Raw genomic sequence first — 17,347 nt, 5'->3', positions numbered from 1 at the left:
ACAGACAGGAAACAAACAGTAGGAATAAAGTAGCAGCCAGTGATTAGTAGGTACTGCACAGATCAGCGCTGGGACCCCAGTAATTTGTAATGTGCATTAATGATTTAGATAAAGAAAGTAAATATAATAACTCCAGGTTTACAGATGACACAGTGGGTGAACTGTGAGGAGGTTGCAGAGATGCCTCAGTCTGATTTGGACAAGTTGAATGAGTGAGCAAATGCATTGCAGATGAAGTTAATGTAGATAAATGAGAGTTTATTCACTTTGATAGCAAAAACAGGAAGGCAGATTATGATCTGAATGGTGATAGGTTGGATGGTACATCGAGACGTGGGTGCCTTTATACTTCATTTAATGAAAGTAAGCACGCAGGTGGAGAAGCAGGAAAATAGTATTTTGGCCTTCATAACAAGAAGCTCAATTACGGGAGCAGGGATGTCTAGCTGACACTGTACAGGGCCTTGGTGAGACCACTGACAGTGTATTGTAAAGCATTTAGATGTAACAGTGCAACAATAGTTTACCAGACTGTGATGGCAGGACTGATGTGAGAAGAGAGTCAAAGTTAGTAGGACTATATTCTCTCCCAAAACCAGATCCTTACTTTCTACCTCATTTACTTCCACATTGAACAAATAACCCATTGCTATATCCACCCTCTCCAGTATGATGGAACCACCAATCACATTTTTCTCTAAAGAATTTGAAAGGGACCTTTCCCTCAGCAACAGCCTGATCTATTCCTCAATCACTCTCTCGCCTTCCCTTTGTACTTTATCATGAAAACACAGGAAAGGCCATCAATGAACATGGGGATCATAAGTATTAATCTATCAAGATGGACTATCATCCAAGATCTGCATGAGTGGCAGAGCAGGCTCGATGGGTTAAATGGCCAACTCCTTCTCCTACTTCCTGCATTCCAATGAAATGCAACCCTTTTGATGTCCACTTTTCTCACCCTCCAGAGCCTCATGCACTCCTTCCAAATGAAACAATCATTTACTTGTACTTTATCCCAAGTCAGAATACAGTATTCACAGTTAGGATTGGTCTCTTTTACACAAGGGATGTCAAACACAGCTTGAGTGATCACTTTGAGAAAAATTCTATTCTATCTACAAGCTTCATCCTGAGCTTCCAATTGCGTGTCATTTTAAATTTCAGTCCCAGTCCCATTCTGAAATCAATGCCTTGGCCTTTTGCACTGTTGCAATGAATCTCAATGTAGTCTCAAGGAACAGAACCTCACCCTTGACTAGGCAATCTAGCCTTCCAAACATAAACAATTCTAAATCATAGCTGTACTGCTAATAATTGCAAACAGAATTTGTTGGTTATAATTATCCTATTGCCATTTGAACCTTTCTCTGTCCCTAATTTTGTCCCTTTATCTTGTTACATTACAATCTCTTTCTGCCTTCCATCATCAACGCTTTGGTAATCAGTCTCTCCTGACTCCCACCACATAAAATATTCTTGCCCAGGTTTCTATGTGCTAAGCAGCCTGGAAAGTCTCTGACAGGTATTTTCCCAACAACATGCAGTCTTTGACTGAGTGGGCTAACAAAATCTAAATGGTATTGTAGATGGAAAACATAGTTGCAAACTACATTGAAATTTTCAGGGAACCTCATTTAAATCTTGTGATGAAGGCTACTGATTAGAAGCCTCAAGCAAGCAGAATATAGAATGTTCAGACACACTTTCTTTTTAATAGTGAAGTTTCATTTAGATCAGAAGCAGGTGAAATGGCAGGGAAATAAAAGAAGAGTTGAAGGTTGCCACAGATGAGAGCCTTGTTTGAGTCTGAGGATGGAAAAAATGATAAAGGAAATGAATATCTACAGTTAGGACTGGGAGAAAGTGGGCCAAGCACATTCTGCATCATTAACACAGGGAGAGACTGTAATGAGGAATACTGTATTGTAACAGCCAGCCTTGACCAAGTGTTATAATTAATTTATGAATGTTTGTAAGTCTTTTTTTCCCAAGTGACACCTTAGAAGATACATGAAGTTATAAATAATTTTAACTCCAATTGTTATTTAGAGTCCCTGAACAATTACATTTTCATTGTATTAGTCACGTTCTTCCAGTTTCTAAAATATAATGAGAGTGACTGAGCAATCAAAGAGAGCAATCCGCATTACAAAATTCAGATGGTCAGTTAAGGGCTAAGCAATGATCATCCAACAGAAGGAACTTTACTGTCTGATACAGTACCTCACACACCAGACGATGATTTATGTAGGGAGATCACGACAGCAATCGAGACCATAGATCAAATAGCCAATAAAATGTATCCCTCTAGGAGGAGCTCAAGAGCAGCTCACAGAACTACTCAAACTCTATTCAGCAGAAGGGGAGCCATAAAGACTGCATAATACATTCCATATCAATATTTATTACATGCAAAAATATTAAAAATAAACTTTATTAAAATGACACAGCAGCACTGCAACTGATAATCATTGAGAATGAAACTATATAACAAATGTAACAAGTAAAAACCCTCCATTAATGCAACAAAATGGAAAGCAGCAAAGCCCACAGTAAATATATAATCTAATGGTAGTAATGATGCATAGGAGGGTACCTATTGTGGATTTTAGATCACCAGTGTTTATTGCAGGATTCATCTTCACCTTGTGCCAAAAATAAAAACCTATAATAAAGAGCACACATTTGAGTTCATTCTGTCTAACAAGCCAGTGTCCTGGATCTCTCATTGTCACCCTGTACTTCATCTATTCTATTTCTGCGATTTAAGCACCAGATATTCTAATGAACAAGACTTTCTTAAATATATGGATTGTTCAGAAAATGAACTTTCTTATCATGTCCTTATCCAGTATGTTATGTTTAAAAGGGTCCCTAAAATCAGCTATCTAAAGACTACCACCACATTACGTGGTAGGAGTCAAATGCTGCATTTCAACATGCCATTAGCTTCTGTCCCTGCCAACTATTTGGAGCACTAACTTCATGTATCTTTCAGTGTACTTGTCTTCCAGTTTGTAGACTTCAATGTAACTGGATTACAGAGCAATTTGTGTTCAACATCATCGCAATAAAAATATTGAACATTTCTCATCTAGCATATGTTTTAATTCTGAGCATTGGACACCTGCAATGATAGATTCACAGCACTGTATTAACATGGACTGTTTATATAACAACTCATGTTGAACGATATCAAGTCACTTCAATTACCAATAGTTTCTCTTCATTGAGGATTCCATGTAAAGAGGGCTATGTACAATACAAATTTTCAATCAGAATTCAAATTGGACCCATTATGATATACAAATTCAAAGTTTTACCTCCCAGTGTGCTGAACCTATTTTGCTGAACCTGTGTGTATGTTGAATGGGTGAGGGCTCTGGCTATTGCAGTAGAATTTCCAACAAAGCAACAAATCAATAATTGACAAAAGAATCCTTTGGTGTTCCCAATTAGCTTTCACCTTTTTCTCGCTCCTCCATTCAGTTGGTCTGCTGAGATACAGTTGCAACTCGTCATTCTTCCTGTTTGAATCGAAACAACCAGTATCTATAGGCTTCTGGGTGCCTGTGCCTGTCCCTGTCCACATTGTCTGCTCAAACAGTGCACCATCAGCAGGAATTGCTTCATGACAATCAGAAACAGGGGCTCAAGACAATATGTTCCTCCATAGAGCATGAGCACTAGCACCAATCGCAGTATTGCTTACTGTCCCAACTGAATTAAGCTAACCTACATAAGACCAAATGCTCTCAGCGCCATAATAGCATGATTATCTTGAAACAGACATATCTTGTGACATAAAGCTTCCTTACCTCTTACAGTGATTGTACTCGACTTTTTGGCAGGGTTGCCCACATTGTTGTTAGCGAGACAACTGTAAGCTCCGGCCTCCTCTACATTGATTGAATGCAATGTTAAGGTCCCTCCTTTTAACACACTTGTTTTTGGAAGAGGTCCAATGGCCTTGATCCAGGTTAGGGTGGGAGGGGGGTCTCCACCAGTCGTGACACACACCATGGAAAGTGAATCCCCAGGGTTTACTACAATATGCTCAGGAACCAACAACTTGATGGAAGGGGAAGCTGTAAGGAAAAAAATCAATGGAAGAAATATAAACATGGATGCTTAGTCATCTTTTATCAAGTCTGCTAAGAACACACTTTTACTCAAAAATTTAAATTTTACATGGTGACAGACAGCTTCATAAAAGCCCAGTAATTAGATGATCATTCGTTAAAAAAGGATCATTTCTATGGCCTGTGGTACATTCACCATAAAAGCGTTATTATTAGAGAGAAAAAAAACAAACATTAAATAGTTCACTCATATTTTGAATTCTACTATTGAGCAATTAGTTATGTTAAGAGCTGCAATACCAATTTGTAGGATATCAGTGAAGCCATTTACTGACATTCCTGGTCATTGATGTCAAAGCAGCATCTCGAGCCAAGTGTGGACACTCAAATGAACCATCTCTATTGGGTGAAATGAGGGAATCCGTTTAAAATAGGATCATTTATTCATCAGTTAAGTCTGGTTTTAATAATGCTTCTTAAAAAATTTGTTTTATTAAAAGTACCATTGTGTATATTATAAATTGCTTATTTACCACTTAAAGTAGTACCTCATGTTATCTTGCAAATTCTGCATTCGTGCAACATTTTAAATAAAACAGGAGTAGCATGCATTAGAGTCTAGGGGCAGCATGCAGCTCTATCCTGTTCCATTAGATATTTCTGAAGTGGTTTGACAAAAATGATGAGCACACAGCTGCATGAATGCAAGTTGAATGTCAGGATCTTGGATTTTAGGTTTACATAACCTACCAAAATCTAAACTCAATAGTTCTACCCCCCTTCAGTGGACTATCACAATTTAAGTCCTATTTAGTGTGGGAAGCATTAAAATAAAGGTTCCTGCCCTGCTGAGATTAAAGTGACTGATTGACAATTTCCATGCAGTCTACATAAATATCTTGCCTGTCAATCATGATTATATTTCAAAGCATATCAGGGGACAAGTCTTAAGACTAATCGTGAGTCTCAGATGCTCTCTGTAAGCAATGTGCATTAGAGGATGTTTCAGTGCAGGAGTGGCAAACCGTGTTGCATATGACATTTTAAAACCCTGTGCAGCACAGCTAATTGTCTTTCTTTGTAAATAGTTCTTCAATGTTCAAGATTGATTTTAGTAAGAACAATAATGGGCTCATTCAATTGGAATCACCTGGAAATCGCTGGTTTGAAGCCTGGTGGTCTCTGTCTATTTTTAGTCCTGATTTCTCAGTGGAGTGTTCTGGACCTGCAGGGAGTGCATGTCATTATTCATCTTTCCCATTGGTAATAATCAAGCCGGCTGGTACATGTGGCATATGAAGGTCATTGTGCCTGAAGCAGCAGCTTGTTTTCCTACCGATAATGTTTCTGCACAGAGGCTCATAGAAAGATATTATTTGTCAGTAACTCATCCTGGTTTAGCATATTCATTGTAATTCAATAGCTGATTTTCACCAGCCATGGAGGTAAAGTCAATAGACTAGATATCATACTCTATTTACTGAGAGCAATTGCTTCCCACAAACAACACAAATATCCCAGACACCACATACAGTTCAAAGACTATTATGTGACCGACAAGATAAAATTGTGGTGTAACTTTTCCTTAATACTGAAATCTTTGTCAGGAGTAGGCATAGTGAGTGCTGCAATCCCATAACTGTAAAGCAATGAATTCACTTCAAATGTATTGTTCTTCATTGGCCGTAAAACATTTTGGAACACACGGGGATCATGAAAGGCATGTCTGATGTGAGTTACTTTTTTTTTCCCATTTTATTCGTTGTAGCATCACTGATGCGATTTTATCCATCCTTTTTTACCAAGCTGTTGATCAGTCGTGTGTAAAGTTGAGTCAATGCAGATGTTACACCATGCAAATCATTTTCACAGCAATACAATAAGGAAACAAAGCTTGGAGATGGTTCCTCTACACTGTCAGAAGTATTGCCTGTTTTTGTTCATTCCAACATGCATTCAGCTCTCAGAACAACCTTCACCATTTTTTTTTGCAGCATCAGTATTATTTCTTGTCCCTGTGGGAGTATGCTGCAAATGTGTTGCTGGTCAAAGCACAGCAGGTTAGGCAGCATCTCAGGAATAGAGAATTCGACGTTTCGAGCATAAGCCCTTCATCAGGAATAATAATCAGGGAGTATGATCAAGATATTCATGGATCATGTAAATTGATGTGGAGGCAAATAGAGAGGAGGACAGCTGTAAGGAAGTGGATAGAAAAAGACTACTCAGATGGGCAGAGCAGTGGAAAATGGAATTCACCCAGGAAACTGCAAAATAATACACTCAGGAAGACTATTATGGCATGGGATATCACTATGAATATTAGCACCCTGGGAAGTACTGAACATCAAGACGATCTTGATGTGTATATCCATTGATCAGAAGGTAGCAGGGCTAGCAAATAAAGTGATTAAGAAAGGATATGTGATATTTGCCTTTATTGATAAAGCTTAGATTTTTTTTATTTTCAGTACAGATTCTAGCATCTGCGGTAAGTTGCTCCGAATTAAAATACGAGGGCAAGGAAGTTATGCTGGAACTGTATAAAATGCTAATTAGGCCACAACAGGAGTAGGGTGGGCAGTTCTGGTCACCACATGATATGAAGGATGCGATTGCACTGGATAGGGTACAGGAGGACTTACCTGAATGCTGTCTGGGCTAGGAGGTCTGAGCAATAAGAAAAGATTGGAGAGGCTGTGTTTGTTCTCCTTGGAGAAGCAATGTTTAAGAAAGGACCATATAAAGATGTATAAGATGATGAGCTGCATAGATAGGGTAGATTGAAAGCCATTTTTTTCCATAATTGGAGGGGGTTGATAACCAAGGGGCAGAGATTTAAGGTAAGAGGTAGAAGGCTAAGAGAATGGAAGAGAAACTTTTGTTTGAGAGTCTGGAATATACTGTCTGAAAGGGTCATTCCATCAGCAACTTTGAATTTAAGCAGTATTTAAATTTTTACTTATATTGTCATGGCCTCCAGGTCAGAGTCAAGAGCTAGAAAGTTAGATGTACTCAGATTAAGTTGACCAGTGCCAACACACAGACCAAATGTCTCCTGTGCTGTAAAAGTCTTTGAGTCTATGAGTTAAGATTTTGAAAAGTTGAGAAACTGTTACTGAGTGAGAACACTATATACAATTGCAGAGAATAGCTATGTTGGAGGCCTCGCAAAGGTACATGAATTCTTGTCTTGGAAAATGGAGTATGTGCATTATGTTATGTGAAAATTTCTACAGCAATTTGAGTATCCACATCAATAACATGTACAACAGCTGACTCGCAAAATTAAACTACACCATTTCTCTTCTGAATGCACGTAATACTGAAAAAGGTACCTCCAAAAATCAGTGAACTAAACAGTGCCCAACACTGTCCTCCCAAACACTAGATCGAATAGCAATTTAGATTATTTGTTTTGCTGTGTCTTCATTGTGTATTGAAAATCTAACCAAGAGTGTTATCCCTGTTAATGTTGCAACTCTAGACACATAAGTAAGCTGCTTTGGTTGGTGCTAAGCTCAGTTATTAAGGCTAATGAAATGGTATTTGCATCAGTTCAGCTGGTGGCACTTAAACAGCAAAGGATTCTATGCATTAGCATCCTGAGGGCTTTTAACCTCAGAAAATGACTCTGCCTGGAGTTTGAAAGGCCACATAAATCAATATAATAGATGCAAACCACTCATAACCGAGAAATCAAACACAGTGTATTGCTGACAATAATGTGGTCTGTAGACTGCTTGGAATCACTTGCTGCTTCCAGAAACCCTTATAACCCTGTAGTACAAAGCTCATCTTTCACTGTGTGCCTCTAATGTGCTCATTGAAAGCATTCAGACCTCTGTTTGTTGATGATGCTTGGCACCTGTGTTGGGTTTCACTGCCAAGGTGTGAAGCAATAATTGCAACTAAATGCCAGCACAGTCATTTATTCCTTTGCTTGTAAATTTTGGTCAGGTTTCTTTTGGCTGCTGCAGGAAAGATGGTAATCAAGCATCTGATCCACCTCAATAATCACTTGAGAGATGGATAGGGGCAACAAAACAAATAGGTCAAGATACCACTGTGAGTGGGAATGTGGTTATTATGGTAACAAAAACCAAACCAGTGCTAAGAATTCCTTCATTATAATAATGATCTTGTAGCATTTGAAACACGTTACTGAGATCATGATGTTGAATCATGTAAACAGAATTATCCTCTACTTTCAGTCTGTAATAGCAATTTTACTGGAGAGCAGCTGATAGTTCAAGTTTCAAGGCTTAACCATTTAACTTGCATATAAACACTTAACAACTGGAGCTCCTCAGAGAATTATAGAAAAGTATTGGCCTATAATGGTTTAGATTTTGCTGTGAGCAAGTAAGGTTCAGTTTTCATCATTCACCTTGCTTACAGCTGCCCACAGATCTTTTGCAGGTTTATTGGCAATGATTTCCAGTAATCCTTTGCCAATTTGAATTCAGTGTCCTGTGAAGGACATTTCTGTGGCGTCGTTGGAAAGGACGAGTAATCGGGAGGCTTTTCAATCAAACAAAATTAAAGAACCTTCAATGAGGTCCAGGATCAGTAAAGAAGGAGTAAGCAAAAACAAATTACATGTAAATTATATTTGAAGAACAATTAAGATTAATAAATGCAAATGGGAATGAGAGAAAGATATGCAAGAGAAAGACAGGAAAACATTTTCAAAAAAAAACACAAATTTAATTTCTTTATGAGTGCAAGGGACTATATACATAAATTATTGTTTTCAAGGTTAGAGAGATTGTTCAGCTGTCCAAAGGTGCACAGATGCTGAAAGATTAAGCTCAAACTGGCTATAATAGAATCCTACATCAAATACAGCATCCATTTGGTCCATCATGACCTTTCTGGTTCATTACAAATGTTATCCTATTAGTTTCATGCCCCAGCTCTAATTTGTGTTTTTATTTGACTACACTCAATGTTGGCTACATGCATGTTGGCTCATTTATTCTTTAATCGGTCTTCAAGTGTTTGACTGTGTGGTGGATGCCTTCTTGTAAAGGAGAAGGTGTATGACTGTAGCGCTTGCATATTTAAAAAAAAACACATTTCTATAACTGCCAAAAACTTCCTGAACCTGTGCTGTTTCTACCTTCAAAAGCTGCCTTAAAACACAACTTTTTAATCTTCAGTAACATCCTCTAACTATCCTGCTGTTCCAACTTTATGGTTTGAGGCAAAGTACCTTTGCATAGTCTTGGAGATTCCTATCAAAGCAGGGTTCAAGCCTCCAATTGCAATTTTTTTATATGCTAAGTCAGGGCTACATGACAAGCATTGATACTTCAGGCAATTCTTGCTGTTCAGGGTGGAGGTTTGCTCACTGAGTTGTAGGTTTGATATCCAGACGTTTCATTACCTGGCTAAGTAACATCATCAGTGGTGACCTCCAAGTGAAGCAAAGCTATTGTCTCCTGCTTTCTATTTATATCTTTCTCCTGGATGGGGTTCCTGGGGTTTGTGGTGATGTCATTTCCTGTTCATTTTCTGAGAGGTTGATAGATGGTATTTCGATCTACGTGTTTTTTTATGGTGTTGTGGTTGGAGTGCCAGGCCTCTAGGAATTCTCTGGCATGTCTTTGCTTAACCTGTCCCAGGATAGATGTGTTGTCCTAGTCGAAATAGTGTTTTTTTTCATCCATGTGTAGGGCTACGAAGGAGAGAGGGTCATGTCTTTTTGTGGTGTTCATGTATCCTGGTGGCTAACTTTCTTTCTGTTTGTCCTATGTGGTGTTTGTGGCAGTCCTTGCATGGAATTTTGTAGACGACGTTGGTTTTGCCCATGGGTTGTACTGTGCCTTTTAAGTTTGCTACTTTTTGTTTGAGAGTGTTGTTGGGTTTGTGTGCTATTGGGATTCTGAGGGGTCTCAGTAGTCTGGCTGTCATTTCTGAAACTTCTTTGATATATGGTAAGGTGGTTAGGGTTTCTGGTTGTGTTTGGTCTGCTTGTCGTGGTTTGTTCTTGAGGAATCTGCGGACTATATTTTTTGAGTATCCGTTCTTGTTGAATACGTTGTATATGTGGTTCTCCTCTGTTTTCCGAAGTTCGTATGTGCTGTAGTGTGTGGTGGCTCATTGGAATAGTGTTCTGACACAGCTTTGTTTGTGTGTGTTGGGATGGTTGCTGGTGTAATTAAGTATTTGGTCAGTGTTTGTCGGTTTTCTGTATACACAGGTTTGTAATTCTCCGTTGTCCGTTCTTTTGACTGTGACGTCCAGGAATGCGAGTTTGTTGTCGGTTTCTTCCTCCTTGGTGAACTTTATGCCTGTGAGGGTGTTGTTGATGATGTTACATGTTTCCTCTATCTTGTTTCATTTTGTGATGACAAAGGTGTCATCTACGTAGCGGACCCAGATTTTTGGTTTGATGGTTGGTAAATATAGTCCGCTGATTCCTCAAGAACAAACCACGACAAGCTGACCAAACACAGCCAGAAATCCTAACCACCTTACCACACATCAAAGAAGTTTCAGAAATGACAGCCAGACTACTAAGACCCCTCAGAATCCTAGTAGCACACAAACCCACCAACACTCTCAAACAAAAACTAACAAACTTAAAAGACCAATACAACCCATGGACAAAACCAATGTTGTCTACAAAATTCCATGCAAGGACTGCGACAAACACCACGTAGGACAAACAGGAAGAAAGTTAGTCACCAGAATACACGAACACCAGCTAGCCACAAAAAGACACGACCCTCTCTCCCTTGTAGCCCTACACACGGAGGAAGAAAATCACCATTTTGACTGGGACAACACATCTATCCTGGGACAGGTTAAGAAAAGACATGCTAGAGAATTCCTAGAGGCCTGGCACTCAACCACAACACCATAAACAAACACATAGATCTAGGTTCTGGATTAGTGGTGCTGGAAGAGCACAGCAGTTCAGGCAACATCCGAGGAGCAGTAAAATTGACGTTTCGGGCAAAAGCCTTTCATCAGGAATAAAGGCAGAGAGCCTGAATGGTGGAGAGATAAGCTACAGGAGGGTGGGGGTGGGGAGAAAGTAGCATAGAGTACAATAGGTGAGTGAAGAAGGGGATGAAGGTGACAGGTCCCCATTTCCATTTCCCCAGCCCCCAACGCCTCATCTTCACCATGGATATCCAATTCCTCTACACTTCCATCCACCATGACCAGGGCCTCCAAGCCCTCTGCTTTTTCCTCTCCAGACGTCCCCTACAGTACCCTTCCACCGACGCACTCATTTGTTTGGCTGAACTGGTCCTGACCTTTCACAATTTCTCTTTCGAATCCTCCCACTTCCTCCAGACCAAAGGAGTAGCCATGGGCACACGTATGGGCCCCAGCTATGCCTGTTGGCTATGTTGAACAATCGATCTTCCGTAATTACACCGGCACCACGCCCCACCTCTTCCTCCGTTACATTGATGACTGCACTGGCACCACCTCATGCTCCCGCGAGGAGGTTGAGCAATTCATCAACTTCACCAACACATTCCAACTTGACCTTAAATTTGCCTGGACCATCTCTGACACCTCCCTCCCCTTCTTGGACCTCTCCATCTCCATTAATGATGACCGACTTGACACTGACATTTTTTACAAACCCACCGATTCTCACAGCTGCCTGGATTATACTTCTTCCCACCTTACTTCTTGCAAAAATGCCATCCCGTATTCCCAATTCCTCCGCCTCCGCCGTATCTGCTCACAGGAGGACCAGTTCCACCACAGAACACAGCAGATGGCCTCCTTCTTTAGAGACCACAATTTCCCTTCTCACATGGTTAAAGATGTCCTCCAACACATCTTGTCCACATCCCGCACCTCCACCCTCAGACCCCACCCCTCCAACCAGAACAAGGACAGAACGCCCCTGGTGCTCACCTTCCACCCTACCAACCTTCGCATAAACCAAATCATCCGCCGACATTTCTGCCACCTTGAAAAAGACCCCACTACCAGGGACATATTTCCCTCCCCACCCCTTTCCACCTTCTGCAAAGACCGATCCCTCCGTGACTACCTGGTCATGTCCACACCCCACTACAACCCACTTTCCCCTTCTGGCACCTTCCCCTACCACCGCAGGAATTGCAAAACCTGCGCCCACACCTCCTCTCTCTCCTCCATCCAAAGCCCTAAAGGAGCCATCCACATCCAAAGTTTTACCTGCACATTCACCAATATCATTTATTGTATCCGTTGCTCCCGATGTAGTCTCCTCTACATTGGGGAGACTGGACTCCTCCTAGCAGAGCGCTTTAGGGAACGTCTCTGGGACACCCGCACCAATCAGCCACACCGCCCTGTAGCCCAACATTTCATCTCCCCTTCCCACTCTACTGAGGACATGGAGGTTCTGGGTCTCCTTCACTGCCGCTCCCTCACCACCAGACGCCTGGAGGAAGAACGCCTCATCTTCCGCCTTGGAACACTTCAACCCCAGGGCATCAATGTGGACTTCAACAGTTTCCTCATTTCCCCTTCCCCCACCTCACCCTAGTTCCAAACTTCCAGCTCAGCACTGTCCCCATGACTTGTCCTATCTGCCTATCTTCTTTTCCACCTATCCACTCCACCCTCCTCCCTGATCTATCACCTTCATCCCCTCCCCCACTCACCTAATGTACTCTATGCTACTTTCTCTCCACCCCCACCCTCCTCTAACTTATCTCTCCACCCTTCAGGCTCTCTGCCTTTATTCCTGATGAAGGGCTTTTGCCCGAAACATCGATTTCGCTGCTCCTTGGATGCTGCCTGAACTGCTGTGCTCTTCCAGCACCACTAATCCAGAATCTGGTTTCCAGCATCTGCAGTCATTGTTTTTACCACATAGATCTAGGTACCATCTATCAACCCCTCAGAAAACAAACAGGAAATGACATCACCACAAACTCCAGGAACCCCATCCAGGACAAACATATAAATAGAAAGCAGGAGACAACAGCTTCGCTTCACTTGGAGGTCGCCACTAATGATGTTACCTAGCCAGGTAATGAAATGTCTGGATATCAAAACTACAGCTCAGCGAGCAAACCTACACCCTAAACCTCAACCTGAGCTATAAACCTTCATAAACCTTGCAAAAATTCTTGCTGTTTTCACACTGACTAATCCTATACCGTATCAACCTGCAAACATAGGTATTTGCTCAGCTTAAATACTAAATATGTGGTTTGAGGAATATATATCTCAAGTGAGTTATTGGTGGCTGCTACATTCATTATGTCTTTTAGTTCCTCTAAGTATGGAATAATCACCCTTTTAGACTCAAATATTTGTACTTCATCAAGCGTATTTCCTCCGGTCTCCATTTACTTACAGCTGAAACAGAAAACGTGATGCCCTGGATATAGATTCCATTAATAATCAATTCATAACTCTTTGTGAATTATGTAACTAAAGACCATCCTTCCTTCTTAAAAGTGTTTTGCCTCTAGATCAATATAACCATTACATTCATTAACTTTGTTCTGGATAATTTAAACTGTATAAGGTTAATGATCAGTGCGATATTTCAACTGAACACCTTAAGAATCTGTGTTGGCTGTTTTTCTCAAGATGTTATTCATACTATCACTTAAGTGGTAGGGTCTTGTGTCTCTTTCCTGCAGATTTGGCATTCATCATTCCCATCGGAGAGTTGGCTTACACTATAATGTTTTAAAACTATGATTCCATCACACAAGTATTCCAGAATCAAAGGTATGATATTTTTAAAACTATGGGGACTAGCAGAAACAGCATTTTGAATGGTTTTAATGTTGAATTAGATTGAAATAAATCAATCCAAATTAGTGCCACTATTAGCAAGAGAAAAATTGATTGAAATGTGCAAATGAAAATTATTTTGCCACAGCAATAACGCATAGCTACTGCTCGTGGTGAATTGTGAGGCTGATGCTGCAAAGTCATTTTGGAATTTCACGCAATAAAGTGCATTTAGAAACTTTTTAACAGGCACCTGGTGAAGAGGGAACAGTCAGCTAGCTCCTTTAGAGGGCAGAAAAGAAAAGGTAAGAATTTATGTCCAACTGTGAGGTGAATGGGACTGACAATAAAAATCAGGTCAGAGATTTTTAGCAATTCAGCTCACCCCTTCCACCAAAGTCAATTCATCCAACTCAGTAACATGAGTTTCTGGGCTGAGGTAAAAGTCAGTTAATGCTGTTGATTTTCTGAACAAGTGTTATGATCCCAGCTGATGGTACTACTAGACAAGTCAGATTTCAGAATAAAACCTGGTTTGTTAGATCATAAATTTCATTTTAGCTTTCTGTTTACATAGTGTTCAGTCATTGATCATTTTTCTAAGATGGCTGCCAACATACTTTAAACAAAAGAATGTCAAAAGTTTGTCATTCAAAAGAAAACAAAAACATAAACATTATTATTCTTTAAAATTACAGCATGAAAAAAACTTTATAACAAATATCAGATATAAAGATTCATCTTTTAATTGACAACAAGCACCTTCAAACTCTCAAACTTCAGTGAAAGTCACTTTATCTGCATTCTAAAGACCCTTATTCCATCAAGGACTGTAATTAGTTTTTTTTAGGAATTTTTCTGCATTCATTTGTTGCTTCCTTTTAGTTAATACCTCTTCCTTAGACCCACAAATAAATTGCTATCTTATTTCTTAAGATAGATTCCTGATACTCCTCTTCCTTATCCTCTGTTTCCTAGAACTTTTCTCTTTGTGACACATTAGCCACTCAAGTCTTCTTTTTAGTCTAAACTGCTTTGGAAATGGCAAACTGCAGTACTTTACTTTCTGAAGGACCTTCTTCTCTCCAACTGAAAACCTGCACACTGCTTTTTGAAAGTAATTTGATTATTATCCTGTTTCCCTCTGTCATTGGACATCTTGTTGCTAAGCAACAGAGTAATTATTTTGCTCTCCTCTACCCACGTTTTTAATGTATTGAACTACTCGCCTCAAGAGCTCAGATTGTAAGTTTGCTCGCAGAGTTGCAAGGTTTGTTCTCAGATGTTTCATCACCACCTTAGGTAGCATCATCATTGAGCCTCCGTTGAAACACTGGTGTACTGTCCCACTTGCGGTTTGTGTGTCTGGGTCTGTTGTAGTGGGTAATATCTCTTCTGGTTCTTTTTCTGAAAGGTTGGTAAATGGTCAAATCAATGTGTTTGTTGATGGAGTTTTGGTTTGAATGCCAGGCCCCTAGCAATTCCCATGCGTGCCTTAGTTTAGCCTGTGCCAGGATAGATGTATTGTCCCAGCTGAACTAGTGTCCCTCATTATCTGTGTGACTTACCTTCCAGAGGCAAATGAGAGTCGGCTGTGTGCTCTGTTTCACAAGACATGGCTCACTCCTGCCATACTTGACTGTGCCTTGCAACCTGACAGGTTCTTTGTACGTCGCATGGACCGCATGGCATCCTCATGTCAGGCAAAGGGCAGTGGGTTATGCTTCTTGATCAACAGCTCCTGGTGCTCAGATGTGGTGACCCTAGCTAGCCACTGCTCCCTGGACCTAGAATACCTTACAGTGAAATGTCGTCCCTACTATCTGCCGCGTAGGTTCATCTCCTCCATCCTGAAAGCAGTCTAAGTACCACCCCAGGTGGATGTGAAGAATGCCCTGGATGAAATCTACACTGCCGCAAAACTCTGAAGATGAAATTCCCTGTGACCTTATTCATCATGGCCAGCAACATCAACGTGGCCAACCTTAGGAGTGTGCTGTCAAAGTACAACCAACGCATCCCCTGTCCCACCAGAGGACTGAACATCCTGGACCCCTGCTACACAACCATCAAAGATCCTACTGCTCCATCCACCACCGACACTGCAGAAAATCAGATCACAGAGTTGGTGGACTGGACCATGTTCAAGTACTCAGCAGAAAACAGAATAAAAATCCATGGAAGGCTCATTCAGAAAGTTAGGAGGTATGGGATACAGGGAAATTTGGCTGACTAGAAAAAGAATTGGCAGGCCAAAAGAAGACAGCGAGTGGTAGTGGATGGAAAGTATTCTGCCCAGAGGTCCGTGACCAGTCGTGTCCTGCAGGAATCTGCTCTTGGGCCTCTTCTCTTTGTAGATTTTATAAATGACTTGGAGCAAGAAGTGGAAGGGTGGGTTAGTGAGTTTGCCAATGTCACGAAGGGTGGTGGAGTTGTTGGCTAGTGTTGAGGTCTGTTACAGGCTACAAGACATTAACAGGATGCAGAGCTGAGCTGAGAAGTGGCAGATGGACATCAACCTGGATAAATGTGAAGTGATTCATTTTAGAAGGTTGAATTTGAATGCTGAATACAAGGTTAAGTCAGGTTTCTTAGCAGTGTGGAGGAACAGCAGGATCTTGGTGTCCATGTTCATAGAGCCCTCAAAGTTGCCACGCAGTTGATAGGGTTATTAAGAAGGTGTATCGTATTTTGGCTTTCATTAACAGGGGGATTGAGATTCAGAGTCGGGAGGTTTTGCTGCAGCTGATTCGACTACACTTGGAACATTGTGTCAAGTTGAAAGGGTTCAGAAAAGATTTACAAGGATGTTGACAGGGTTGGAGGATCTGAGCTACAGGGAGAGGTTGAACAGGCTGGGGCTATTTTTCCTGGAGCATTGGAGGCTGAGGTGTGACCCTATAGAGGTTTACAAAATTATGAGGGGCATGGATAGGATAAATATGCAAAGTCTTTTCCCTGGGGTCAGGGAGTCCAGAACTAGAGGGCATAGGTTTAGGGTGAGAGGGGAAAGATATAAAAGAGACCCAAGGGGCAACTTTTTCATGCAGAGGGTGGTATGTGTATGGAATGAGCTGCCAGAGGATGTGGTGGAGGCTGGTACAATTGCAACATTTAAGAGGCATTTGGATAGGTATATGAATAGGAAGGGTTTGGAGGATATGGGCCGGGTGCTGGCAGGTGGGACGAGATTGAGTTGGGATATCTGGTCGGCATGGACAGGTTGGACCGAAGGGTCTGTTTCCATGTTGTACATCTCTATGACTCTAAGTTCTGGTCACCTCATTATAAGAAGGATGTTGATGCTTTAGAGAGGTTGCAGAGGAGATTTACCAAGATGCTGCCTGGATTGGAGGGCTTGTCTCAAGAAGAGAGTTTGAATGACCTCAGGCTTTTCACAGTGAAGAGAAGAAGTGAGGTGACTTGAAAGAGGCATACAAAGTAATGAGAGGCATAGGTAGAGTAGATAGGCAAAGGTAGGTTCTTTATGCAGAGAGTGGTGGGTGCGTGGAACGCACTGTGAGATGAATGAACCAGGA

The 17,347-nt window shown here is 41.0% G+C and overlaps 1 protein-coding gene across 1 annotated transcript in view; it reads right to left on the bottom strand.

Annotated features, from left to right (window-relative positions):
• The window catches only part of mdga2a (MAM domain containing glycosylphosphatidylinositol anchor 2a), a 924,938-nt gene that overhangs the window by 531,453 nt on the left and 376,138 nt on the right, over window positions 1-17,347 (bottom strand). The window contains exon 6 of the mRNA XM_060828983.1: window positions 3,825-4,094. Coding sequence (XP_060684966.1) covers window positions 3,825-4,094 — 270 coding nt within the window. The remainder of the gene's footprint in view (window positions 1-3,824; window positions 4,095-17,347) is intronic.

Source organism: Hemiscyllium ocellatum, chromosome 8, assembly GCF_020745735.1.
Source record: "Hemiscyllium ocellatum isolate sHemOce1 chromosome 8, sHemOce1.pat.X.cur, whole genome shotgun sequence".
Classification (NCBI taxonomy): domain Eukaryota; kingdom Metazoa; phylum Chordata; class Chondrichthyes; order Orectolobiformes; family Hemiscylliidae; genus Hemiscyllium; species Hemiscyllium ocellatum.
This window is presented reverse-complemented; position numbering and strand designations above follow the sequence as displayed.